This window comes from Ranitomeya variabilis, chromosome 1, assembly GCF_051348905.1.
Source record: "Ranitomeya variabilis isolate aRanVar5 chromosome 1, aRanVar5.hap1, whole genome shotgun sequence".
NCBI classification, from domain to species: Eukaryota; Metazoa; Chordata; class Amphibia; order Anura; family Dendrobatidae; genus Ranitomeya; species Ranitomeya variabilis.
Window position 1 is genome coordinate 889,577,201 of NC_135232.1, and position 26,370 is coordinate 889,603,570.

Consider the following 26,370-nt stretch of genomic DNA (forward strand, 5'->3'; position numbering starts at 1 on the left):
AGGCTTCTTAAGAAAAACTAACAGGATTTTTGCTGGTTGGTAGGTGATCCAATACTTATAAAATGCAATTTAATTATGTAAAACTCATACTGTGTGATTTTATTGATTTTTTTTCAAGATTCTGTCTCTCACAGTTGAAGTGTACCTACGATAAAAATAACAGACCTCTCCATTCTTTGTAGGTGGGAAAACTTGCGAAATCAGCAGTGTATCACAATACTTATTTTCCCCACTGTATATGTTTTTGTGCACAGTTTAGATGCTTGTCCTTGTTTCCATATTGAAAAAAAAATAGGTTTTTGGCTGCAATTTTTCCGGGAAGACCACTTCTGGCCAGACTTCACCAGTAGAGTGGTGTAGCTCGATCTCACTACTTGCTGGCAGTTTTGAGACGATGGCACTGCTGGATATCTTATTTTGAAGTGATGTAAACATTTATCTTTCATCTGTCTCACTAACTTTCCCCTCGCCCACCACTGTGTCTAAAGGTCCTCAACGTTGACCATATCTTACCCCAGTTTGCATTGAAATGTTTGCCTGTGAGAGACCTTGTGCCTTATTTTTGTGCCGAGTCGTATTCTAGTGCATGACTTGTAGTCAGGTGTACATGTAACCAAATTCCCTGACTTTGTACAAGTGCACCTAGAAGAATTAATGCTTCGAGACTGTCTTTAAGGAGAAGGTTAGTAACTCTATGATGAGGAGTAGCTACTTAAAATTATGATAAAAAGTTATACCTAATAAGTTCTTCCCATGATGGCTCAGGGTTTGTCCAAGAACGTGATTGCAATAACTGCACCTGTCGCATTAGCATTGTAGTATTTTAATGGAAAACTAGCTAACTTTTAAGTGGCTTCTCCAAATTAAAAAACAAAAAAACAAATACAAAAATGGGAAATACTTCTATAGTTTTGAAATTCAACATTGCATGGGACATCTAATGTGCATTATCAAAGTACCCTTATTAGAAAACGTTTGCTAAATTCAAACTTGAGAACAAATAAAAGTATATATAAGACTAAAACACTATTTTTTTTGTTCAGTTTTCCTGTAAATTAGTTTGGGATGCTAACACATGAAAAACACAAAGTTTCATGAAATTTGAGCTTCAGAAGTGTTTTGGAGTTTGTGATTAATAAACCTTGGAGACTTGGGATGAAACCCTGATAGTAGGAAGTGACAAATTAAATCCTTTTTTTTTCTATTACAAGCAGAATTTACAAACCAGAAAATTTATACCAGGCTGGCAAACACAAATAAGAGATGAATAAGATGAATTTGATGGGTAAGCACCAGGGCCGGACTGGCCATCAGGCATTTCTGGCAGATGCCAGAAGGGCCGGTCCCTGTAGTGGGCCGCTCGATCTGTTGTCCCCCCTTCAAGCTGTCAGCCAGCATTCTGTTTTCTGCAGCCAGCACACCAGGCAGCATCAGCTTGCCTTATGCACACGATCGCGCTGCACTTCCAAAATCACTGCCGCTGCCACGCTAGACATGATGATGTCCTGATCACCAGCTGCAGTGAGGTAACACAGACACAGGGCATGAGGAGTGGGAGAGGTGCGCTCTGCTCTTCTGTGCTGCCCCGACTGCCACTTAATGCAGCAGCAGCAGCTTGTTGTCAGGAGTCAGGACATCAGACCGCCAACTTCCTTCTGTCCAGCGAGGCGGCAGGGACAGAAAGGATTTACGAGCTGCTGATAACCTTGCCCTGAGTGCACGGCGCAGAAGCACAAAAGCCCCAGAGTTGATCCTGGAGCTAGCAAAGAAGATAAAGGCAAGTATTAATAGAATTAAGAAAAAAAAAAAAAAAGCTGTGTCCACTATTCTTCCATGGCACTATCTCAAAAGAAAACCACCACTTTTGTGGTGAACTATAACTCCCAGCATGTCATAGGAGCTGCTGTACATGCTGGGAGTGATAGTTCTCCTCAAAAGCAGGGATAATAGTCAACCATGGATCATAGATGGCACCTATGGGATCTTAAAGGAAATCTGATGGCTAAGGGTATTTTTCCATGTGGCGTATTTGCTGTGGATTGGATGCAGCGTCCAAATGTTACAGCATAGTGGATGGGATTTTATGAAATCCCATCTCCACTATGCGTGTAGGGACGCCTCTGGCTTCCCTGCGGGGACGCACATGTGGCGCGTCTTTCCAGACTGCAGCATGTCTATTTATCTTACGGAGGCGCTCAGTCTCCACAAGATAAATATCACCTTTCTATGCATAGGATGCGTTGATTCTGCACGGTTAATGACCACTTGCGGGATCACCGCGCGTACAAAAGCTGGCAGCGCTTTGGACGGAGCTGGTGTCCACAGCGTTCAAAACACTCGGAATACGCCACGTGGAAACATAGCCTTATGCATGCTGCTTGATCCACAGGCCGCATGTATCAGATATTGGCTGTATGATTCCAGAAGGGTATGGTTGACTCTGAAATGCTGCTGTGTTTCAGGGTAAAAGCTGCCGAAGACCAAGGCATACCGGGCTTAGATTATACAGACGGTGCCGAATATGTGCTGCCCATGGGTCACACAGCAAGTATCAGTGGTCAGGTTCACTTTAAAGCAGAGGTGTCAAACTGCATTCCTCGAGGGCCGCCAACAGGTCATGTTTTCAGGATTTCCTTAGCATTCCACAAGGTGCTGGAATCATTCTGTACAGGTGATTAAATTATCACCTGTGCAATACAAGGAAATCCTGAAAACATGACCTGTTGGCGGCCCTCGAGGAATGCAGTTTGACACCTCTGCTTTAAAGGGTTTGCTCAGCGCTGCTTACTTCTGCATTGAGAGGTGAGCAGCGGTGAAGACAGTGTACAAATACCCAACGGGACAGATGCATGAATGGCAGCTATCATGGCCGTGTCTTGGTGGGTATGGTTTCACCACAGGGTATCAGCACCACTAAGTTCCCAATTTAGAAATAAATGATGCCGGAGAAACCCATTAATTCAACTGTGTAACAATGACAACTCCAAACAGAAAAATTACTGTTAGTGGTCAATGATTTTTTTTGTGGAAAAGAAAAATGTAGCCGAGACCCCGGAAAACATGATTCAGATAGGTTTTTACCGTCCCTTGTCACGTGATCGCCGTTATTCACCGAAAAAAAAATGATCTAGCATACCAGAGGTGAGAGAAGTTGGGTCCCCAAGCCTTCCCGGTACCTCCGCCATCCCCAGATCCACCTGCTCTGTCCCCAATGTCAATTGTTAAAGGTCCTACACTATAGTTCTATAAATCTGGAATTTCACAGAACATTCATCATTCCATTTCTAGGTCATATCATGCGTTTCTTGTAATAAACTTTGAAACTTTTTTTTTTGCGTGCTAAACTGGCCAAGTATGCATAAAATGATGATTAACAAGAGGTAAAACATAAATGTCCCTCAGCCAGAAAGGCATCATAGAAGCTTTTATGTACCGTATTTTATTGCTGCATTCAGAATTATAGGGATAACAATTCTATAATTTTAAACAGGTTTCTAGTCTTTCCTTAGCATAGTATAAAATACAAAAGGTATAAGACAATAAACTTACCTGCATTGAGATCTTTAAACTTTTGCTTCAGTTCAGCTGGTGTAAGCCTGTACTGATCTAATCCATCACCCCAATAAATGCGGTCGAGAACTTGTAGGTCTCCTCCCACCAACCATTCTCCGCTCTCCATCACCATCTGCAGAACGCCAACAAAGATCATTCATATAAGAAAAATTCTAAGACAGTTTATGAGAAAATGAGTGTATATCAATACATTAATTTGATAAAACAGTCACATCATTTGCTGATGGACATTTGAGAGAGAGATTATTATTTGTATAGCGCCATTAATTCCATGGTGCTGTACGTGAGAAGGTGTTACATTAAAGTTATAGATATCGTTTACAGTTAACAAATTTACAGTGAGACTGGTACAGAGGGGAGAGGACCCTGTCCTTGCGGACTTACATTCTACAGGATAATGGGAAACAGACAGAAGGTCGGGGGTGCAGCAGGTCTGGTGGTAGAGATGAGTCCAACCTTATCTTTTCTTGAATTTGGATAAAGTGTAACTGTAATTTCAGGAGAACTTGCAGCAGAATGTTTGAGTCTCCTCTGTCTTAATCTAGCTCCTCCTTACATAGAATCTTATGAGGACCGACTATCATCTCCAATCTCAGTAATATGAAAGTCTGTCTTCACAAAGCAGATTTTACTAATAAATGGAGAATGAACGATCAACCCAACAGGAGAAAGAAGACAATTTCTATGATGGGATATATTACCAAGTTGCTTTTCTTCTTGTGTACTATTAATTTATGAAGAATACAGTACAGAGCAAAAGTTTGGACACACCTTCGCATTTAAAGATTTTTCTGTATTTTCATGACTATGAAAATTGTAAATTCACACTGAAGGCATCAAAACTATGAATTAATACATGTGGAATTATATACTTAACACAAAAGTGTGAAACAACTGAAAATATGTCTTATATTCTAGGTTCTTCAAAGTAGCCACCTTTTGCCTTGATGACTGCTTTGCACACTCTTGGCATTCTCTTGACGAGCTTCAAGAGGTAGTCACCGGGAATGGTTTTCACTTCACAGGTGTGCCCTGTCAGGATTAATAAGTGGGATTTATTGCCTTATAAATGGGGTTGGGACCATCAGTTGTGTTGTGCAGAAGTCTGGTGGATACACAGCGGATAGTCCTACTGAATAGACTGATAGAATTTGTATTATGGCAAGAAAAAAGCAGCTAAGTAAAGAAAAAAGAGTGGCCATCATTACTTTAAGAAATGGAGGTCAGTCAGTCCGAAAAATTGGGAAAACTTTGAAAGTGTCCCCAAGTGCAGTGGCAAAAACCATCAAGCGCTACAAAGATACTGGCTCACATGAGGACTGCCCCAGGAAAGGAAGACCAAGAGTCACCTCTGCTTCTGAGGATAAGTTTATCTGAGTCACCAGCCTCAGAAATCGCAGGTTAACAACAGCTTAGATTAGAGACCAGGTCAATGCCATGCAGAGTTCTAGCAGCAGACACATCTCTACAACAACTGTTAAGAGGAGACTGTGCAGCAGGCCTTCATGGTAAAATAGCTGCTAGGAAACCACTGCTAAGGACATGCAACAAGCAGAAGAGACTTGTTTGGGCTAAAGAACACAAGGAATGGACATAAGACCAGTGGAAATCTGTTCTTTGGTCTGATGTGTCCAAATTTGAGATCTTTGGTTCCAACCACCGTGTCTTTGTGCGACGCAGAAAAGGTGAACGAATGGACTCTACTACATGCCTGGTTCCCACCGTGAAGCATGGTGGAGGTGTGATGGTGTGGGGGTGCTTTGCTGGTGACAATGTTGGGAATTTATTCAAAATTGAAGGCATACTGAACCAGCATGGCTACCACAGCATCTTGTAGGGGCATGCTATTCCATCCGGTTTGCATTTAGTTGGACCATCATTTAATTTTCAACAGGACAATGACCCCAAACACCTCCAGGCTGTGTAAGGGTTATTTGACCAAGAAGGAGAGTGATGGGGTGCTACACCAGATGACCTGGCCTCCAGAGTCACCAGACCTGAACCTAATCGAGATGCTTTGGGGTGCGCTGGACAACAGAGTGAAGGTAAAAGGGCCAACAAGTGCTAAGCATCTATGGGAACACCTTCAAGATTGTTGGAAGACCATTTCCGGTGACTGCCTCTTGAAGCTCATCAAGAGAATGCCAAGAGTGTGCAAAGCAGTCATCAAAGCAAAAGGTTGTTACTTTGAAGAACCTAGAATATAAGACATAATTTCACACTTTTTTGTTAAGTATATAATTCCACGTATTAATTCATAGTTTTGATGCCTTCAGTGTGAATTTACAATTTTCATAGTCATGAAAATACAGAAAAATCTTTAAATGAGAAGGGGTGTCCAAACTTTTTCTTTGTACTGTATATTAAAAAGTTGGTTACTTTTTAAAACTACTTCTGGACTGTCCATAGATTAGAAACAACCAGTTAGTCCACACAACTGCACGGACGGTCAAAAAATGTCAATGCAGTTTAAGCAGCTTGCATAATATTGTGCCGCTGCTGTGTTGTGGAGCCGAAAGTCTGACACAGACAGACTTTCCAGAGAGAAAAGATAACCATGATTTAATACCATGTTTACTTTTGTGATCTCTGTATACATAGCACTGAACCAGCGCTTTTGCATATAGATTAGTAAGCATTAGCACTGACAGTGCTTCCTCCTCCAGACCCAGTGAACATGTGACCACTTCATTCAGGAAGGGAGCAGGAGTTGCTTGGTCCTAGGAGACGAAGTCAGCTATGCTATGCAGACAGGAGACTGAAATTCCCTTGTAACTGAGGCTTCTGTACTAGGGGAAAATCAGCAATAAAAAATATGTTAAAATGCTCTAAAATTTCCTACTGGGCAACTTTGGCTTTCAGTCATAGGGGCAGCGCAGGGGTGGTTAGTAATTTCTCACAACACTGTGAGCAGCGACTGCGATCACACTTTGCATACATGTGTTTCACAGCCGATTGTCAGCCAGAGTTGGCTGTCAATCAAAATGTCGGGGATGGCATGCTTAGAGCTGCTGCTCATAATATAGTGAGCGATGACAGTAGCCGCTCTCTGCACTGCAATTATTACTGAAAGCCAGAGGCTCCCTGCAGAAAGTAAGGTCACTTTCTCCCGATGCCCGCGCTTTCAGTAACACAGTCAGGAAGCATTGAAATGCTATTTACCTGCAGATTAACCCAATATCTGCAGGTTAATAGAGTTTTTCAAGGTGAAAGGTTCCTTTTAAATAGCAACCGGTATTATAATTTTTATTTATCAATAGTACAAATGAAATAAGAAACTTTGCAATATATATTAGAGAAATCTGCTTCTTTCTGTGCCAGAATTGATCAGTACTTGTCAAGATTCTCAATTCGGAGGTAAAATCTGTATTCAGTGAACACAGACTTTCCCATTACTGATATAGGAGATGGCCGCTGCTACTGATAAGATTCTATGTAGACAGGAGGAGGAGCTCTGCCTCTATCTCCTCCCTCCTCCTGTCTACAGCTTGTCTTAGTAATGAGAAAGTCTGATCAGATATTTTTCTGCTAAGATATATTACAAAGTTGCTTATTTTCATGTCTGCTATTGATTTATCAAAAAATTAAAATGATAGCTATACTTTAACTCCTTCCCGACATGCGGCGTATACTTATGGCGCAGTGGGAGCTGCGTTCCCGCAAACCACTGTACATATATAGTGCAGCGATTACACCGGCTTCCACTGAGCACTGCCTCGATTGGATGCGGCTGTCAGCTCTATGTAAGAGCTGACACCCTGCAGCAACGCCCACAATTCATGCTAGCACCAATCGCAGGTATTTAACCCCTCTGATGCTGCTGTCAATAGTGACAGCGACATCGAGGAGCATCACAGAGGGAGAGAGCACCCTGTCTGCTCCCATCGTAACAACACAATGCGATCGCGTTGTGCCGATGGCCTCCATGGTGATCCTGGGCTGCAAGATGGCTGCGGGGTCCTTCAAGGAAGGTGGCCTGTGAGCACCTGCTAAGAAAAGGAGCGGACATGACTCCTCCCTGCCTGTCAGAAGCTTCTCTGATGTCCTGCAGTGCAGAAGCATTGCAGTGTATCAGATCAGTGATCTGTTACTATACAGTGATTTACCATCATGGGAGAATGTAAAAAAGTTATAAAAAAAAAAAAAAAGTAAAAAATTGTTACAAATATTTAAAAAAAAAAAAAAATCCCCCCCCCCCAAAAAAAATAAATTAATCCAATAAATACAGTAATTTATTAACCCCCTCAAGGAACGCCGTGACAAAAAAAAAAACCTGAGGCAAAAAAAAAAAAATGCTTTATCATTATACCGCCAAACAAAAAGTGCAATAAAACACGATTAAAAAAATGAATATAAATAAAAATAGTACTGCAGAAAACAAGTCGCCACACAGCTCCGTCAGGAAGAAATAAAGAAAATATTATAGCTCTCAAAATAAACCAATGCAAAAATAATTATTTTTTTCTAGTAAAAGTGCCAAAAAAAAAAAAAAAAAATCATGTGTGGTATCACTGTAATCGTCCTGACCCGAAGAATAAAGCTGTCTTATCAATTTTACCAATTTTACCAATTTTACAATTTTACTGAATTGCTGTTTTTTTGTTCATTTTGCCTCTCAAAAATCGAAATAGAAAGCGATCAAAAAATGTAAAGTGCCTGAAAATGGTACAAAAAAAAAAAAGTAAACCCGTCCTCCAAAAAAGAAATATGGAAAAAATATAGCTCTCAAAATGTGGTGATACAAAAAATAGTTTTTGAAATAAAAAGCGTCTTTTAATGTTGACAGTAGACAAACATAAAAACTAGATAAAAATCTGGTATCGCTGAAATCGCACCGACCCAAACAATAAAGTTGTCTAATCACTTATACACGAGGAACGGCGTAAATAATAAATACAACCAATTCTTCACCTGCTGGTGATTTATTCTCTCTACCTCCCAAAGATCGCAGTAAGGTTCAACTCACATTTATCCTGTGGTTACACCTGGGTTTCCGTGTAAATCTCTGAAATACGTGATACAGAACAGAACCCCCCGATAAGATTCCCTATAATGAGACAGATGGAGGCACTGTAGATGCCATAGGACCTGTGATTTGGCAGTGTCCGTATTTTAAAAGTGTGATCAACAGTTTGTGCACTTCTGTAAAAAAGGACACCGCTGAATAGAGGCCAGACGGAGTCCAGATTAACTCTGCTGTCTCATTATAGTGAATGGATCCCTCGGAGGTTTCATCTGTTATGTCACTCGGAGATGTGGATGGTAATCCCAAAGAAAGTGCTCAGCATAGAGCGTTGGATAAATGTGATCTTAAATGTTATGTAAAATGCTCCCAATAAAAGCTTCAACTCAAACCACAAAAAAAGCAAGTCCCCACTCAGGTTCGTCATCTGATAACGGAATTACAGAGGACTTCCAAGTTACTGGGAGTACAAAGGCTCTGGAAAAGCGCTATGGCACCACACCCCCCAAAAGAAATCTAGCGAATTCTGCACTCCCAAATCCAGAAGCCCCCCTCTTTTCTGAGCACCAATGGGCTTAAACCACATTTAGAGTCCACAAGTTTGGCATTTCTGTAGCGATGAGAGCCCGCTTAAGTTATGGATGCGTGTCTCCAGAAGCATGAGCTGGGCATAACGTACTGGTGTCTACAACATACTAGGCATTACAACGTACGGGCAGCACTACAATAGCAGAGAAGCAATTTTCACTCAGCAACATCCAATGCTGCTGGGCTTCCGGAAAACAATAATGGAGTCAAAATAGTCACAACAGCTGTAGATGAATTCCCAAAGGGGTATAATTTCCTAAATGGGGTCACTTGATGGAGGATTCTGCTTTTCTAGTGCTTAGGGGGCTCTGTACATTGAGTCCGCAAACTATTCTAGGAAAATCTGAACTCCAGGAGGAAGATAGCGCTTCATCTCTCCAGATTCTCGTTGTGTGGCTAAGCAGTACTGTATAGCCAGATACACAATCTTGGTGGTAAATCTGTAAGTCATTTTTCTTCACTGCCCCCTGTGGTGTCAATATGATCATTGCACCCCTAGATGAATTCTTTGAGAGTTGAAGTTTGTAAGATGGGGTCTCTTATGGTTGTGTTCTACTGTTCTGGCACCTCAGAAGCTCTACCAATGTGACATGGCACCCTCAAACCAGCCCAGCAAAATCTGAACTCCAATATGGCGCTTCTTCCCTTCTCAGCTTTGCATTGTGCCTCAAAAGAAGTTTTCGACCACATATGGGGTATCAGGAGAAATTGCACAACCAATTTTGGGGTCCATTTTCTCCTGTTACCCTCGTGAAAATGCAAAATTTGGGCAAAAAATTTTTTTGCTGGAAAAATTTATTTTTTTTTTTTATTTCTACTGCTCAACGTTATAAACTTCTGTGAAGAACGTGAGCAGTTCAAGGTGATGACTACACATCTCCTGAGGGGTCTAGTTTTCAAAATGGGGTCACTTGTGAGGGCTTTCCACTGTTTAGGCACATCAGGGTCCCCCAAAAAACAACATGGCATCCACCAATTATGCCTGCAAAGTTTACATTCCAAAAGCGCTCTTTCCCTTCCGAGCCCTGCAGTATGTCCAAACAGTGGTTTTCTGCCCCCACCCCCAATATGGAGTATCTGTGTGCTCAGGAGAAAATCTCACAACAAATTGTATTGGTCCATTTTCTCTTGCCCTTCTGGAAGAAAAAAAAAATGGGTCTAAAGGAAAATTTGTGTGAAAAAAAATAAGTTAAATGTTTATTTTTTCCTTCTACATTCCATTAATTCCTGTGAAGCACCTAAAGGGTTAATAAACTTCTTGAATGTGGTTTTGAGCAACTTGAGGGGTGCAGTTTTTAGAATGAAGTCACTTTTGAATATTTTCTGTCATATAGGCCCCTCAAAGTGACTTCAAATGGTTTTGTAAATTTTGTTGGAAAAAATGAGAAATCGCTGGCCAAATTTTAACCCTTATTACTTCCTAACAAAAAAAAATGATGCTTCAAAAAGTGTGCTGATGTAAAGTAGACATGTGGGAAATGTTATTTATTAACTATTTTGTGTGATACCTCTTTCCAATGTTTCCACAAATAAACTGTAGTCATATCGAAGAAATGTTACTACTAACATAGGGTACAATATGTCAATAAAAATATAGCGTTCCAGAGTTATTACCTCATAAAGTGACAGTGGTCAGAATTTAAAAAATTGGCCTGGTCAGGAAGGTGAAAACAAGCTTCAGGGTGAAGTGGTTAAGCACCTTAATTTTTTTACTAACTTAATACAATATAGCCAAATTCTACCAAAACTTCTAACAGACTGCAATTCACTTCACAACCACTTGGTGGCCACACAGACACATAACAGTGAGGGTATCACAATGTTTTTTCCCATTGCAAACCTCAAACAACACATCTCATTATATTTTGAGTCAGGATAAAAAGGTGAAGAAAGGCCTCAGCACATACAGCTCTGGCAAAAATTAAGAGACCACCACAAACCCTGTCATGGACAGCCCAATCTCCAGACCTGAACCCTGCTGAAAACCTCTGGAATGTAATCAAGAGGATGATGGATAGTCACAAGCCATCAAAGAAAGAACTGCTTACATTTTTGCCCCAGGAGCAGTGTGAAAGACTGGTGGAAAGCATGCCAAGACGCACGAAAGCTGTGATTAAAAATCATGGTTATTCCACAAAATATTGACTTCTCAACTGTTCCTGAGTTAAACCATTAGTATTGTTGTTTTAAAGGATTATGAACTTGTTTTCCTTGCATTATTTGAGGTCCGAAAGCACTGGGTTAATTGTTTTTTTTTGTTTGTTTTTTAATTTTGACCATTTCGCCTTTTCAGAAAAATATACAAAATGTATTGCTTGGAAATTCGGAAACATGTCAGAAGTTTATAAAATAAAAAAAACAATTTACATTTTACTCAAAAATATACCTTTAACCCCTTCACCCCCGGAGCTTTTTCCGTTTTCGTTTTTCGCTCCCCTCCTTCCCAGAGCCATAACTTTTTTATTTTTCCGTCAATTTGGCCATGTGAGGGCTTATTTTTTGCGGGACGAGTTGTACTTTTGAACGACATCATTGGTTTTAGCATGTCGTGTACTAGAAAACGGGAAAAAAATTCCAAGTGCAGTGAAATTGCAAAAAAAGTGCAATCCCACACTTGTTTTTTGCTTGCCTATTTTGCTAGGTTCACTAAATGCTAAAACTGACCTGCCATTATGATTCTCCAGGTCAGTACGAGTTCATAGACACCTAACATGACTAGGTTATTTTTCACCTAAGTGGTGAAAAAAAATTCCAAACTTTGCAAAAAACAAAACAAAACAAAATTGCGCCATTTTCCGATACTCGTAGCATCTCCATTTTTCGTGGTCTGGGGTCAGGTGAGGGCTTATTTTTTGCGTGCCGAGCTGGCATTTTTAATGATAGCATTTTGGTGCAGATACGTTCTTTTGATTGCCCGTTATTGCATTTTAATGCAATGTCGTGGCGACCAAAAAAACGTAAATCTGGCGTTTCGATTTTTTTTCTCATTACGCCGTTTAGCGATCAGGTTAATGCTTTTTTTTTATTGATAGATCGGGCGATTCTGAACGCGGCGATACCAAATATGTGTAGGTTGGGGTTTTTTTTATTGATTTATTTTGATTGGGGCGAAAGGGGGGTGATTTAAACTTTTATATTTTTTTTATTTTTTTCACATTTTTTTTTACTTTTTTTTTTTTACTTTTGCTATGCTTCTATAGCCTCCATGGGAGGCTAGAAGCAGGCACAACCCGATCGGCTCTGCTATGCAGCAGCGATCATAAGATCGCTGCTACACAGCAGAAATGCCGGTGTGCTGTGAGCGCCGACCACAGGGGGGCGCTCACAGCCACCGGCGATCAGTAACCATAGAGGTCTCCAGGACCTCTATGGTTACAATGCACAAGCATCGCCGACCCCCGATCATGTGACGGGGGTCGGCGATGCGCTCATATCCGGCCGCACGGCCGGATGCGGTAGTTAAATGCCGCTGTCTGCGTTTGACAGCGGCATTTAACTAGTTAATAGCGGCGGGTGATCGCGATTTCACCCGCCGCTATTGCGCGCACATGTCAGCTGTAAAAAACAGCTGACATGTCACGACTTTGATGTGCGCTCACCGCCGGAGCGCACATCAAAGCAGGGGACCCGACATCTGACGTACTATTACGTCAGATGTCGGGAAGGGGTTAAAGAGAAAAATCAGACAAACTGAACATTTTGCAGTGGTCTCTTAATTTTTGCCAGAGCTGTAAGTCGGTATACACATCCTTATAAACTATGAATTTTTGTGTTACCGTAAAATCCTTTTCTCCGAGACGCTCATTGGGGGACACAGGACTGTGGGGTGTATGCTACTGCCACCAGGAGGCTGACACTAAGTAAACATGAAAAAAGTTTAGCTCCTCCTCCGCCGCATACACCCTGACACTGGCCACAGACGAACCCAGTTTGGTGTAAAAAGCAGTAGGAGAACAAATAATAAATCAGCTTTATTACAGGAACAACATGTCTAGAAACAAACCCACCTGATTAATAAAATCAAACAAACAAAAATAAATAAAAAAGGAGCCATTCTGGCTAACAGGGTGGGAGCTGTGTCCCCCAATGAGCGTCTCAGAGAAAAGGATTTTACGGTGTGTAACACAAAAATCCATATTTCTCCTTCGTCTCATTGGGGGACACAGGACTGTGGGATGTCCCAAAGCAGTCCCTGGGTGGGAAATTGACTCACCGGAATAAATTCTAGGCATCTACCGCCTATAGGTGCGCTACCGCTGCCTAAATAATCCTTCTACCCAGACTTGCATCCGCAGAAGTCTGAGTATGGATATTATAGTGTTTGGAAAAGGTATGTAAACTGGACCAGGTTGCCGCCTTGCAAACCTGTTCTGCCGAAGCCTGGTGCCGAAGCGCCCAGAAGGCCCCCACTGCCCGAGTGGAGTGTGCCCTGATCCCAGCCGGAACGACCATGCCCTTGATGCGGTAGGCCTCCTGAATAGTCGATTGTATCCACCTGGCTATGGTCGATCTTGAGGCAGCGAGTCCCTTCCTGCGACCCTCAGGAAGGATGAACAGCGCATCAGTCTGCCGAAAAGATGCCGTCCGTGAAACTTACCTTTAGAGCGCTCTCACTAGATCCAGAATATGGAGAGCCTTTTCCACACGGTGCGTTGGCACCGGGCAAAAAGAAGGTAAGACAATGTCCTCGTTAATGTGGAACGAGGAAACCACCTTTGGCAAAAAAGAGGGTGCTGGCCTGAGCACCACCTTATCCTGATGGAACCGTAAAAACGCATCCCGGCAGGATAGAGCCGCCAGTTCCGAGATCTGCGTAATGGATGTTATGGCCACTAAGAACACAATCTTCCAGGAAAGGTAAGTTAAGGAGACGTCCTGAAGAGGCTCGAAAGGGAATTCCTGCAGTGCACTTAGGACCAGGTTAAGGTCCCAAGCATTCAGTGGGGCCCTGTAAGGCGGTACCATGTGAGCAACGCCCTGTAAGAAAGTTTTCACTTGTAAACTGGTAGCGATCCTGTGCTGAAAATGAACCGACAAGGCCGATTTGTCTTTTGAGGGTACTTGGTGCAAGCCCTGAATCCAGGCCGGCTTGGAGGAACGCTAAAATGTTAGGGATAGAGAAACGAAGTGGGGAGAGACCACGTTTTCTGCACCATGTAAAGAAAACCTTCCAGGTGTGATGATAAATACGTGCTGAGACGGATTTCCGGGCGCTAATCATAGTAGCGGCTACCTTCTGGGAAAACCCAACCTGGGTTAGAATCCAAGATTCAATGGCCAGGCTGTTAAACACAGGGCCCCCGAGTTCTGGTGGTAGATCGGGCCCTGAAAGAGAAGATCCGGGCGCTCTGGAAGCCGCCAAGGAGTTTCGGTGAGCAGCTGTACTAGGTCTCCGTACCATGACTGACGAGGCCAATCTGGGGCGACTAGAATTGCTCGGACCCCCTCTGTCTTGACTTTCCTGACTACCTTCGGGAGCAGTGCCAGAGGGGGAAACAGATATGGGAGACGAAACTGGTTCCAGTTAGTCCAGAACTAACGAGTCCACGGCGATTGCCTGTGGATCTCAATACCGGGAGACAAACCTGGGTACTTTGGCATTCATCCTGGAGGCCATCAGGTCCACCTCCGGAGTTCCCCAGCATTGGCAAATTTACTGGAAAACGTCGGGATGGAGTGACCACTCCCCGGACGCAAGACCCTGACAGCTGAGAAAATCCGCCGCCCATTTCTCCTCGCCCGGGATGTGGACTGCTGAGAACACCGAGTGGTTTTTCTCGGCCCAGAAGACCTGTTTTACCGCCCTGCTGCGGGTACCCACTTGATGATTTATGTATGCCAAAGTTGTGGCATTGTCTGGTTGAATCCGGACAGGGCGGCCTGCCAGATGATGATGAAAATGCTGCAGAGCCAGCCAAACCGCCCGAATCTCCAGAAGGTTGATCGGGAGGGTTGACTTCCGCGAAGACAAGCGTCCCTGGGCTGTGTGGTGGCGAAACACTGCTCCCCAACCGAGGAGACTGGCATCTGTCGTGACTACCAGCCAATGGACTGGGGGAAAAGGCTTCCCCTGCTGCAGAGAGGAACTCACTGTCCACTATACGAGAGCTTGTCTGACCTGGGGAGACAGACGGCACTTGAAGTTGAATTTGAGAGAGAACGGATTCTTGTCCCAAGATGCCAAAAGTGCATGTTGGAGAGGACGAAGATGGAGTTGCGCAAACGGAACTGCCTCTATTGCCGCCACCATCCTTCCTAAGACTCTAATGCAAAACCGGATTGTATGAGAGACCGGCTGGAGAAGGACCCTCGCTTCCTGTCGGAGGGTCAGGACCTTGTCCCGGGGGAGGACTGTCAAACCTCGGGAGGTGTCGAAGATCATCCCTAGAAAGGATATTTTCCGAGATGGTACAAGGGATGACTTTTTTAAATTCACCAGCCACCCTAGGCTAGAGAGTATCCAGAGTAATGCTGACATTTTCCTTGCAGGCCTGAAAAGACGGCCCCTTGACAAGGAGATGGTCTAGATATGGCAAGAAGACTATGCCCCGGGAATGCAGGATGGACATGACTACTGCCATGACCTTTGTGAACACCCTGGGAGCAGTGGCCATCCCGAAAGGTAAGGCTGTGAACTGAAAATGTAGGTTGCCTACGGCAAAACGTAGAAATCTTTGATGCAAAGGAAATATGGGGGATGTGAAGATAGGCATCTTGAATATCTATTGAAGCGAAGAATTCTCCCTTTTCCCTAGCCGCAATGACCGAGCGGAGAGATTCCATTCGGAAGCGACGAATGTTGACAAACCTGTTTAGACATTTCAGGTCCAAAATGGGCCTTACAATTCCGTCCTTTTTGGGAACTATGAACAGGTTGGAATAGAACCCCTAAAATCTCTCTTCCTACGGAACGGGAATGATGACTCCGCTGTGCCGAAGGGATTCAACAGTTTTGAACAAGGCTCTTACCCGGGATTCCGAACTGGGAAGACGGGAGAGAATAAAACGACTTGGGGGTTGCGGGTGGCTGATAAACTCTATCTTGTACCCTGAGGACACCAGTTCTCTTACCCATCTGTCGTGAACGACAGTGAGCCAGAACTGATGAAACCAGAGCAGACGGCCGCCTACTCTGTTGGTGACGACTGGAGCCTGCCTCCAGTCATTTGGCCGAAAACCTGTGGGACCTAGATCCCCTTGATCTTGGCAGGTGGGACCGCATTCTTCCCAAAGGGTTGGCTCTGTAGGAGATCTGATTATTTCTGTCCTGATAAGGTCGACCTGGGCCAACGGGGTTTGACGCTGCAGTCCACCTGGTGTTACGAAAGGGCTTAAACCGTGCCTGAAACTGGCGACGAAATGGCTGCTTAATCTTTTGCTGTGGGAGACAATTGCTTTTCCCCCTCGTGGTGTCAGAAATGAGCTGATCCAATTTTTCGCCGAATAATCGGCCGCTCTGATAGGGCAGAGTTGTAAGGGATTTTTTTGAGGTAGAATCCGCCTGCCATGTCCACAACCATAGAGCTCTTCTAATGGAAATTGCATTTGCGGCCGCCAATGCCGCACAGTTCGCTGCATCCAAGGACGCATTAATCAGGTAGCTTCCAGCTAGAGCTATCTGATTCGACATCTCAGTCACTTCTGATGGCAGGTCCCTATCCTGTAGAGCCTTAGTCAAAGATTCTGCCCAGGGTATCATGGCCTTAGCTACCCAAGTTGCCGCAAAAGAGGGCTGAACCTGAGGCCTCAAAAACTGAGCGAGCCAGGCTTTCTATAAGTCGATCAGTTGGATCCCTAATAGAGGAGCCGTTGGGAAGGGATAACAGCATGTTAGAAGCCAAACGTGAAACAGGAGGGTGTACCTAAGGGGATTCTGCCCACGTCTTATGGAGCTCAGGGGCGAAAGGGTATCTTGCATTTAGAGCCTTCTGTCCCGAGAAACGCCTGTACGGCCGCTCCCTGTGACGTTGGACTAAGTCCTCAAACTCAGGGTGAGTGGAAAATATTCTATGAGGCTGTTTGATCCGCTTAAAAAAGACACCTTATGACCAAAGGCCAAGGTGGATTTGTCATCTACTCCCAGGGTTTGGTTGACGGCCTCTATGAGGCTGTCTACTGACTTCTGGTAATCCGGCACCTCTAAATTGAGGGACCCCTCGGAATTTTAGTATGAACCATGTCCACTAATCTCCGCTGGAGAGGGTGAACGAGAGACGGAACTCAAGGATGCAGATGCACCCGACGAACCGGGAGACGCTGTGTGGGTTCATTTTCCCCGCGTCTGCCTAGTGAGAGAGGGGCCCCTGCAGGCCGGAGGCTCCTGTGAGCCGGGGGACCTCTCCAAGACAGGCGAACCGCTGCCCCTGGCCCCAGCTGGGGTCTGAAGGGACTTGATTGCCTGTTAGGGACGCCATAGATTGCGACAAGGCCCGATTCGGGGGAGAGACCACACTTTCTGCTCCTGACATACTGGGCTGAGTCGCAGGGGAGGGCTCCTGAGCGAGCTCGGAATCGCAGGCCTCACAGAGACGATTACTTTGGGCATGCGGAAAAGTGGATCGACAGGCCACGCATGCGGCATATAGAACCGTATGAGTCTTGGTCTTTCTAGACATGCTGGACCTGCTGCTGTTATAATCAGAATTTGGATAAGCTGAAGGAATAGATATTGCAGCTGCCAGGCTGGGGGGAGTAGCACGTACCCCAGTCCTGCATCCCCGTCTGTCCTGTGGAACCCGTCACAGGGCGGAGCCTCAGTGATGCTCCATATAAAAAATGAGCTCAATTTGGTGGGCGGTCCCGCCGGAGATGGCGGAGTTTCAGCCCGCGGCCTATCGGAGGCCGAAGCCGGGGGCTACATTTTTCCCGGCGTCCGCTCCAGGATGAGGGGGCGGGCCCGCCGGAAGATGACGTGGCCAAAAGGGGTGGGACTTCCGCCCGCGGCTAAATTATCTGCAGCCCGTCTGAATATGGAGGGGGCGGACCCGGAAGGTGACGTGGAAAGAAGGGACGGAATCTCGGCCCGTGGCCTAGCGCCACCAGCAGCAGGAAATTCTCAGCACCCACCCGAAAATACGGGCGCGGGGCTGGAGTGAGGTCTCCTATCCGGACTGACGGGAAAGATTGTGCTGCCGCATGAGCCCTCCCAGCCTCCCACCTCACAATGGATCCAGAGCTTAAGGTTAGAGGGGGGCTGTATAAAGGACGGTGCAGGCACCCTAGCTCCATCTTCCCTTCAGGGGATGAGGAGAGTGACCGTCCGCCTCCTTCCATCACCATTGTCTGAGCATTGGTGATGCAGTGGGGGCCGCACGGACTGTCCCTATGCACCTGTACAGCCTAGGGTTTCGTTACCTTACAGTGTACAGGGCTGAGTCCGGCAAGTGGTCCAACGTCGAGGGAGAGGATACGTGGAGGCGACCCTCCACGTGCTCGCCCGTTGTTGGTTTGGGGAGATCAAACCCCTTCAAAAGGGTCCGTCGCCCCTGTCTCGTCTTCATGGTGAAAAGGAAAAAAAAAAAAGAAAAAGAACGGGAGGTCAGAAGACCTGTGCCTCTTTAGACACCAAGCATGAACTGGGTTAGTCTGCGGCCAGTGTCAGAGTGTATGCGGCGGAGGAGGAGCTAAACCTTTTTTATGTTTACTTAAGTGTCAGCCTCCTGGCAGCAGTAGCACACACCCCACAGTCCTGTGTCCCCCAATGAGACGAAGGAGAAAAGCTTGTATGTGCCCATCAGTACTTCTCTGCACAGTAGATCACTGCTACAGAGGATGTGTTGGTCATAGGGCTGCTCTTCCCACTGCAACTAAAGGTACCGTCACACTAAACGATATCGCTAGCGATCCGTGACGTTGCAGCGTCCTCGCTAGCGATATCGTTTAGTTTGACACGCAGCAGCGATCAGGATCCTGCTGTGATGTCGCTGGTCGCTGAATAAAGTCCAGAACTTTATTTGGTCGTCCGATCGCCGTGTATCGTTGTGTTTGACACCAAAAGCAACGATACCAGCGATGTTTTACACTGGTAACCAGGGTAAACATCGGGTTACCAAGCGCAGGGCCGCGCTTAGTAACCCGATGTTTACCCTGGTTACCAGCGTAAAAGTAAAAAAAACAAACAGTACATGCTCACCCAGCGTCATACCTTCCCCAGCGTCTGCTTCCTGACACTGACTGAGCGCCGGCCCTAAAGTGAAAGTGAAAGCCGCTGTGCTGTTAGGGCCGGAGCTCAGTCAGTGTCAGGAAGCGGACGCTGGGGGACGCTGGGTGAGTATGTACTGTTTGTTTTTTTTACTTTTACGCTGGTAACCAGGGTAAACATCGGGTTACTAAGCGCGGCCCTGCGCTTAGCAACCCGATGTTTACCCTGGTTACCCGGGGACCTCGGCATCGTTGGTCGCTGGAGAGCGGTCTGTGTGACAGCTCTCCAGCGATCAAACAGCGACGCTGCAGCGATCGGCATCGTTGTCGCTATCGCTGCAGCGTCGCTTAATGTGACGGTACCTTAACAACAAAACTGTATTCACTGGAAACTGACTGGAGGAAGTGGGTAACCGTCTTGTCACCAGATTGCACTATATAACATATCTGCTGATAATGGCCATAAATGCTCACTACTCCCCCTAGTGTTGTATGTTCGTAGCACAGATCCACTAATGTACAGCATGTCCCTGTAAGGGTTATAAAACAAGATAAAAATGAACTCATGAAAACCAACATACCTAAGAGCTACCAAAGAAAACTTTTACAATACAAGAAACAATTAACCCCTTAAAGCTACATGTCAGTGCAGCGCCCCAGAGTCCTGGTCGTTGCAGTAATGTCGCTCTTCCACCAGGGGGAGTGATGTTACGTCTGATGGTACTAAAGGAGTTCACCTGACCAGGTATCACAGTCACACACTACACTTCACACTCCAGTCCACCAGGGGGAGCAAAGGTTCTATTTACTAGGCCACTCCTCACACACGGGTAAAACTGGTGGGTTGGATAGGAAGTCAGACAGAAGCTGCCTGGGTTTGACCCAGAGAGGACCTGTCAGGCAGACACGGGAAGAAGGAGGAACATCTGAGCTGCAGACAGAGGTCCCTGTCAGGGGTGGGATCCTGACAGAGGCCAAGCACGAGATAGAACGTTACGGAGCTGCGCCTGCACTTCATTGCGGCAGCATCCTAAGAAAGGACACGAAGCGAAGTATATTGTGGAGAGTGAGAAACGAAGTCACAGCACAAGGAGATAATACCGGGAGGAGTTCTGCCCCAAGATCGGCAGCCTCCTTCTGAGGCGCGTAGCCAGTGGCCGGACACCGAGGGAGTAATAGGCTCTACGCATTACTTCAGAGACCAGCAGGACAGTTGATTCCAAGTTGGCTGCCCGACCTTAATACCTATGAAGACACAGAGGCAAATTGTGGGAGAGGGGCGTCTCTAGGGTCCCTATAAAATAGCTCCAGGCCTACCCCGTCATACGGGCGCGTCCTATCCATATCATCTGGGGATAGAGAGAGAGAGAACATCAGAAACATCCACGAAAGTTGTGAGGACTATCCCATGGTGATCAGCAGGGAAGTACTACAACACACAGGCGCTAGTAGGAAGGCTACTGATTTCCACCTGGATAAGGGAACTCTGGATGTGCCTTCGGACCGGCCGGACTCAGACTGCCCTGTGGACGGTACTCTGGACTGTGGACTCTGAAGTCTTCAGTAAAAGGTAAAGAGACTGCAACCTTTGTGTCCTCGTTATTCATTGCGCCTTACGACGTCCACCATCAACACCTATACAACAGGGAAGCCCTGGGGACATACTTCACCTGTGGGAAGGTACACCATCTAGCTGCCATTCCATCACCCCAGCGGACCCCTAGCAGCGTCGGTCATTATGACCGAATACCACAGGTGGCGTCACGAACACCGTACAAACAACTACACCTTTAATTGGGCGCCCCTCAGAAGGGCCACGGACCGGGTCGGGCCACCGTGACATTCCCAGAACCGAGAGAGATAGACCCGGTACCAAGTACCCCATTGCCCTTACACGTGGGGGCGATCCATCAGTAAGTCATGGAGCGGGTTGGGGTGTGCAAAGAGATCTCCGGTGTGGAGGAACACAACACATGGCAGATGCCAGCTGTGTTATACCGCTTACATCTGGCTCTAACAGCAAGCATCAATGCTAGCTGTTTAACCTCTTAAATGTCGGTGTCACTGACAGCGGCATTTAAATTATGCCATACTGCTAGCTGCTCCATTTATGTAGTGTAGAGTTCCAGCAATCACACAATCACAAGTTCAAGCCCCAATGGGGACTAAAAATGAGAAAAAAAAAGTATAAATAAAAAATAAGTTTGGAAAAGACTGAACAATTCTAAAAATCACCCCACTTTTCCCACAGTTAAAAATAAAACAATTAAATAAACAAAATTACTTTTCCCATATAGGAGGTAGTGCAAAGAAAAGACATTTGAAAGGAAAAATTCCCATTTTCCTTGGATCATTACACCTCCTCCCCTTCACTCCCACCTCACCAAAAAAATGCAGTAGGAAGGGACCACTACATAGTACATTAAATTACAGCTGGTGGACAAAAAAAAGCACACTCTCATACAAGTCCATATACAGAGATATTAAAAAGGCATGAGTCTCATGGCAACAAGACAATTGCTTTTTTTGCCACAATGTTTAGAATTTTTAAGAAAATAAAGAAAAAAAAAAGTTTAACATTGCAGTAATCATGCTGACTTGGCAGAACTTCGTTTTTATTTCTTTTGTTCTTTTTCATTATTTCACTTTTATTTTTTCCCCCATTTTCCAGTACATTATATAGCATAGTGTTGACAGAATAATTAAAAATTATCATGGCTCCTGGAATAAACGATAGAATAAAATAAAAACGCAAAATAAAAAAATTAAAAAAAAGATAAATTGGAAAAACTGTAATTTTAGAAATAAAAACACATCAACAGTGCACACTGAGGCATAGATAAGTACATGGATATATGCTTTACAATAGTCAAAGAAGCCAATTTCATGAGCGGCACACACTAAGCGTAATCCCTACAGTCATTATCATACTGATAGGGAATTTAGATTGTGAGCCCCATTGGGAACAGTGATGATAATGTCTGTAAAATGCTGTAGAATGAGTTGGCGCTATATAAGCGCAATAATAAATAATTGTCTATTACATCCGTTGTGCAAATGCTGCTATAATCTTTTATAAAGCTGCGGTTGTACATCTCTAGACTAGAAATACTTCAGCAATGTCCTGAGCAGCTACCAATCTTATGACCTGATCTATTAAGATCAATATGATGAAACAAATGCTGACCCTTGAGTTTAGTGCCTGCAATGCTGCTAATGTGGATAAAAAACACTACTAGGGCGCCCTCTGCTGGTCAATGTAACTCAATTCAGCTGCAAACATTGTTTAACTGTTGAAATGCATGAACTGCTTAGACATCTTTTGGACAGGTTAAATTGGTAATGAAAGGAAACAAATGAGTTAGTTTTAGAGATGTTCTTTCATGTCTAATCCACAGTAAATATGATGCCAATCAGACCTTAATATATGGGTGCTCCTTACAGGTTGTTCCCCATTGTCTAGCACATCGCTCCTCTTTCCTGTGCTCATAAAACTCTGGATGACGTAAAATGGCCACTCGCCTTCCTTCGTAAATGAGCGCAAAAGCTGTGCAACCATCGAGTCTCTGCTTTTCCTCATTAGTTGCAGTCAGTACAATGGGTACAGACAAGTTGATGACACCCCCTGTGGAATAACAGATAATAGGTCACAAAACAGATAAATCCAGCATACACGTTTTCATAAACTAGTAGGATAGCTTAAGAATTAGTACATTCTCCTTATCTCTTTATAATAAGTAAATGTATTTTCCTGCATAACATGTAATCACAGCTTGTACCTTGCTCCCTGACTATTCCTGTAAAACATGTAGGCACAGCTAGTAACCTGCTCCCTGACACTTCCTGGAAAACATGTAGGCACAGCTTGTACCCTGCTCCCTGACTATTCCTGTAAAACATGTAGGCACAGCTAGTACCCTGCTCCCTGACTATTCCTGTAAAACATGTAGGCACAGCAGGTATCCTGCTCCCTGACTATTCCTGTAAAACATGTAGGCACAGCCAGTAACATGCTCCCTAACTATTCCTGTAAACATGTACAGTCATGGACAAAAATTTTGAGAATGAGACAAATATTAATTTTTCCAAAGTCTACTGCTTCATTTTTTCTAATGGCAATTTGCATATACTCCTGAATGTCAGAGTGATCAGCTTAACAGCAATTACTGTACTTGCAAAGTCAATATTTGCCCAGAAAATGAACTTTAACCCCCAAAACACATTTCAACATCATTGCAGTCCTGCCTTAAAAGGAGCAGCTAACATCGTTTTAGTGATTGATCCATTAACACAGGTGTGGGTGTTGATGAGGACAGGGCTGGCGATCAGTCAGTCATGATTACGGTACGTAAGAATGACATCACTGGACACTTTAAAAGGAGGCTGGTGCTTGGTATCATTGTTTCTCTTCAGTTAACCATGGTTATCTCTAAAGAAACACGTGCAGCCATCATTGCACTGCACAAAAATGGCCTCACAGGGAAGAGTATCGCAGCTACAAAGATTGCACCTCAGTCAACAATCTATCGCATCATCAAGAACTTCAAGGAGAGAGCTTCCATTGTTGTCAAAAAGGCTCCAGGGCGCCCAAGAAAGACCAGCAAGCGCCAGGACCGTATCTTAAAACTGTTTCAGCTGCGGGATCGGACTACGAGCAGTGCCGAGCTTGCTCAGGAATGGCAGCAGGCTGGTGTGAGTGCTTCTGCACGCACTGTGAGGCGGAGACACTTTAAGCAAGGCCTGGTTTCAAAGGAGGGCAGCAAATAAGCCACTTCTCTCCAGAAAAAACATCAGGGACCGACTGATAGTCTGCAAAAGGTACAGGGAGTGGACTGCTGAGGACTGGGGCACAGTCATTTTCTCTGATGAATCCCCTTTTCGATTGTTTGGGACATCTGGAAAACAGCTTATTCGGAGAAGAAGAGGTGAGCGCTACCACCAGTCTTGTCTCATGCCAACTGTAAAGCATCCTGAAACCATTCATGTGTGGGGTTGCTTCTCAGCCAAGGGAATCGGCTCACTCACAGTCTTGCCTAAAAACACAGCCATGAATAAAGAATGCTACCAGGATATCCTCCAAGAGCAACTTCTCCCAACCGTCCAAGAGCAGTTTGCCGCCCAACAATGCCTTTTCCAGCATGATGGAGCACCTTGCCATAAAGCAAAATGGCTCATGGAACAAAACATAGAGATTTTGGGTCCATGGCCTGGAAACTCCCCAGATCTTAATCCCATTGAGAACTTGTGGTCAATCATCAAGAGACGGGTGGACAAACAAAAACCAACAAATTCTGGCAAAATGCAAGCATTGATTATGCAAGAATGGACTGCTATCAGTCAGGATTTGGTCCAGAAGTTGATTGAGAGCATGCCAGGGAGAATTGCAGAGGTCTTGAAAAAGAAGGGTCAACACTGCAAATATTGACTTGCTGCATTAACTCATTCTAACTGTCAATATAACCTATTGGTACTCATAATATGATTGCAATTATATTTCTGTATGTGATATAAACATCAGACAAACACTAATAAAAACCAGAGGGCAGCAGATCATGTGAAAATATAATTTTGGTGTCATTCTCAAAACTTTTGGCCATGACTGTAGGCACAGCTAGTACCCTGCTCCCGGACTAATCCTGTAAATATGTAGGCACAGCTAAGATCATGCTCCCGGACTATTCCTGTAAACATGTAGGCACAGCTAGCATCCTGTTCCCTGACTATTCCTGTAAAACATGTAGGCACAGCTAGTTTCCTGCTCTCTAACTATTGCTGTACTCCTCCTGTCTCGCTCTCCAGTCGTCACTACTCACCTAACTACAATCTGCAATCTCTCCCTCTCCTCTAGCATTTTCCCCTCCGCCTTCAAACACTATCATTACTTCATTATTTAAAAAAAAAAAAAACCTCTCTCTCGACCCATCCTGCACCAATAACTACCAACCAGTCTCCAACCTCCCCTTCATCTCTAAACTCTTGGAGTGCCTCGTCTACACCCGCCTTACCCGTTACCTCTCTACTCACTCCCTCCTAGATCCATCACAGTCCGGCTTCCGCCCCCTACATTCTACAGAAACTGTACTCAAAGTGACTAATGACCTTCTGACAGCAAAACTTAATTGTGACCACTCTGCTCACTCTTCTTAACCTGTCTGCAGCTTTCAACACTGTTGACCACCATCTCCTACTCTCTATGCTCCAATCAATAGGCATAAAGGACACTGCCCTCTCTTGGTTCCCTTCCTATCTTTCTGACCGTTCCTTCAGTGTATCGTTAGCTGGCTCCACTTCGTCTCCTCTTCCTCTCACTGTTGGGGTCCCTCAGGGTTCAGTTCTTGGCCCCCTTCTCTTCTCTCTATACACAGTCTCAATTGGACAGACCATCAGTAGATTTGGCTTTCAGTAACAGTAACTGTCTGTCCGCAGTCTCCAACATCATGTCCACTCTCTATATGAAACTCAACCTTTCCAAAACTGAACTACTTCTGCTCCCACCATCTATTAACCTCCCTAAATCTGACATTTCTCTCTCCGTGGGTGGCACCATAATAACACCCCAGCAGCAGGTGCACTGTCTGGGTGTTCTGTTTGACACCAATCTCTCCTTCACCTCCCATATACAATCTCTTGCCGCTTACACTTAAAGAATATCTCTAGAATTCGACCCTTTCTCAATATAGAAACCAAAAAAACCCTCACGGTTGACCTGGTCCACTCCCGCCTGGACTACAGTAATACTTTATTAACTGGCCTCCCCCTCACTCGACTTTTCCCTCTCCAGTCCATCCTTAATGCAGCAGCGGGGTCATCTATCTGGCTAATCGGTACTCAAACGCATCCGCTCTTTGCCAGTCATTGCACTCGCTGCCCATTCATTATAGGATCCAATTCAAACTGCTTGTTCTCACTCTCAAAGCTCTCCACAGTGAAGCACCCCCTTACATCTCCTCACTCATTTCTGTTTATCGGCCTACCTGCTCGTTACGCTCTGCAAGCGACTTTCGACTAACCTCTGCATTAATCCGTACCCCCCACTCCAAGACTTCTTCCATGTTGCGCCAATGCTCTACCCCAAGAAATTAGGACTATCCACAACTTACACAGTT

At 44.8% G+C, this 26,370-nt stretch overlaps 1 protein-coding gene across 1 annotated transcript in view; it reads right to left on the reverse strand.

The window, feature by feature from the left end:
* The window catches only part of PAPSS1 (3'-phosphoadenosine 5'-phosphosulfate synthase 1), a 139,524-nt gene that overhangs the window by 40,075 nt on the left and 73,079 nt on the right, over positions 1-26,370 (reverse strand). The window contains exons 8-9 of the mRNA XM_077278463.1: positions 22,684-22,889; positions 3,550-3,685 (exon numbers count right to left, since the gene is read on the reverse strand). Coding sequence (XP_077134578.1) covers positions 3,550-3,685; positions 22,684-22,889 — 342 coding nt within the window. The remainder of the gene's footprint in view (positions 1-3,549; positions 3,686-22,683; positions 22,890-26,370) is intronic.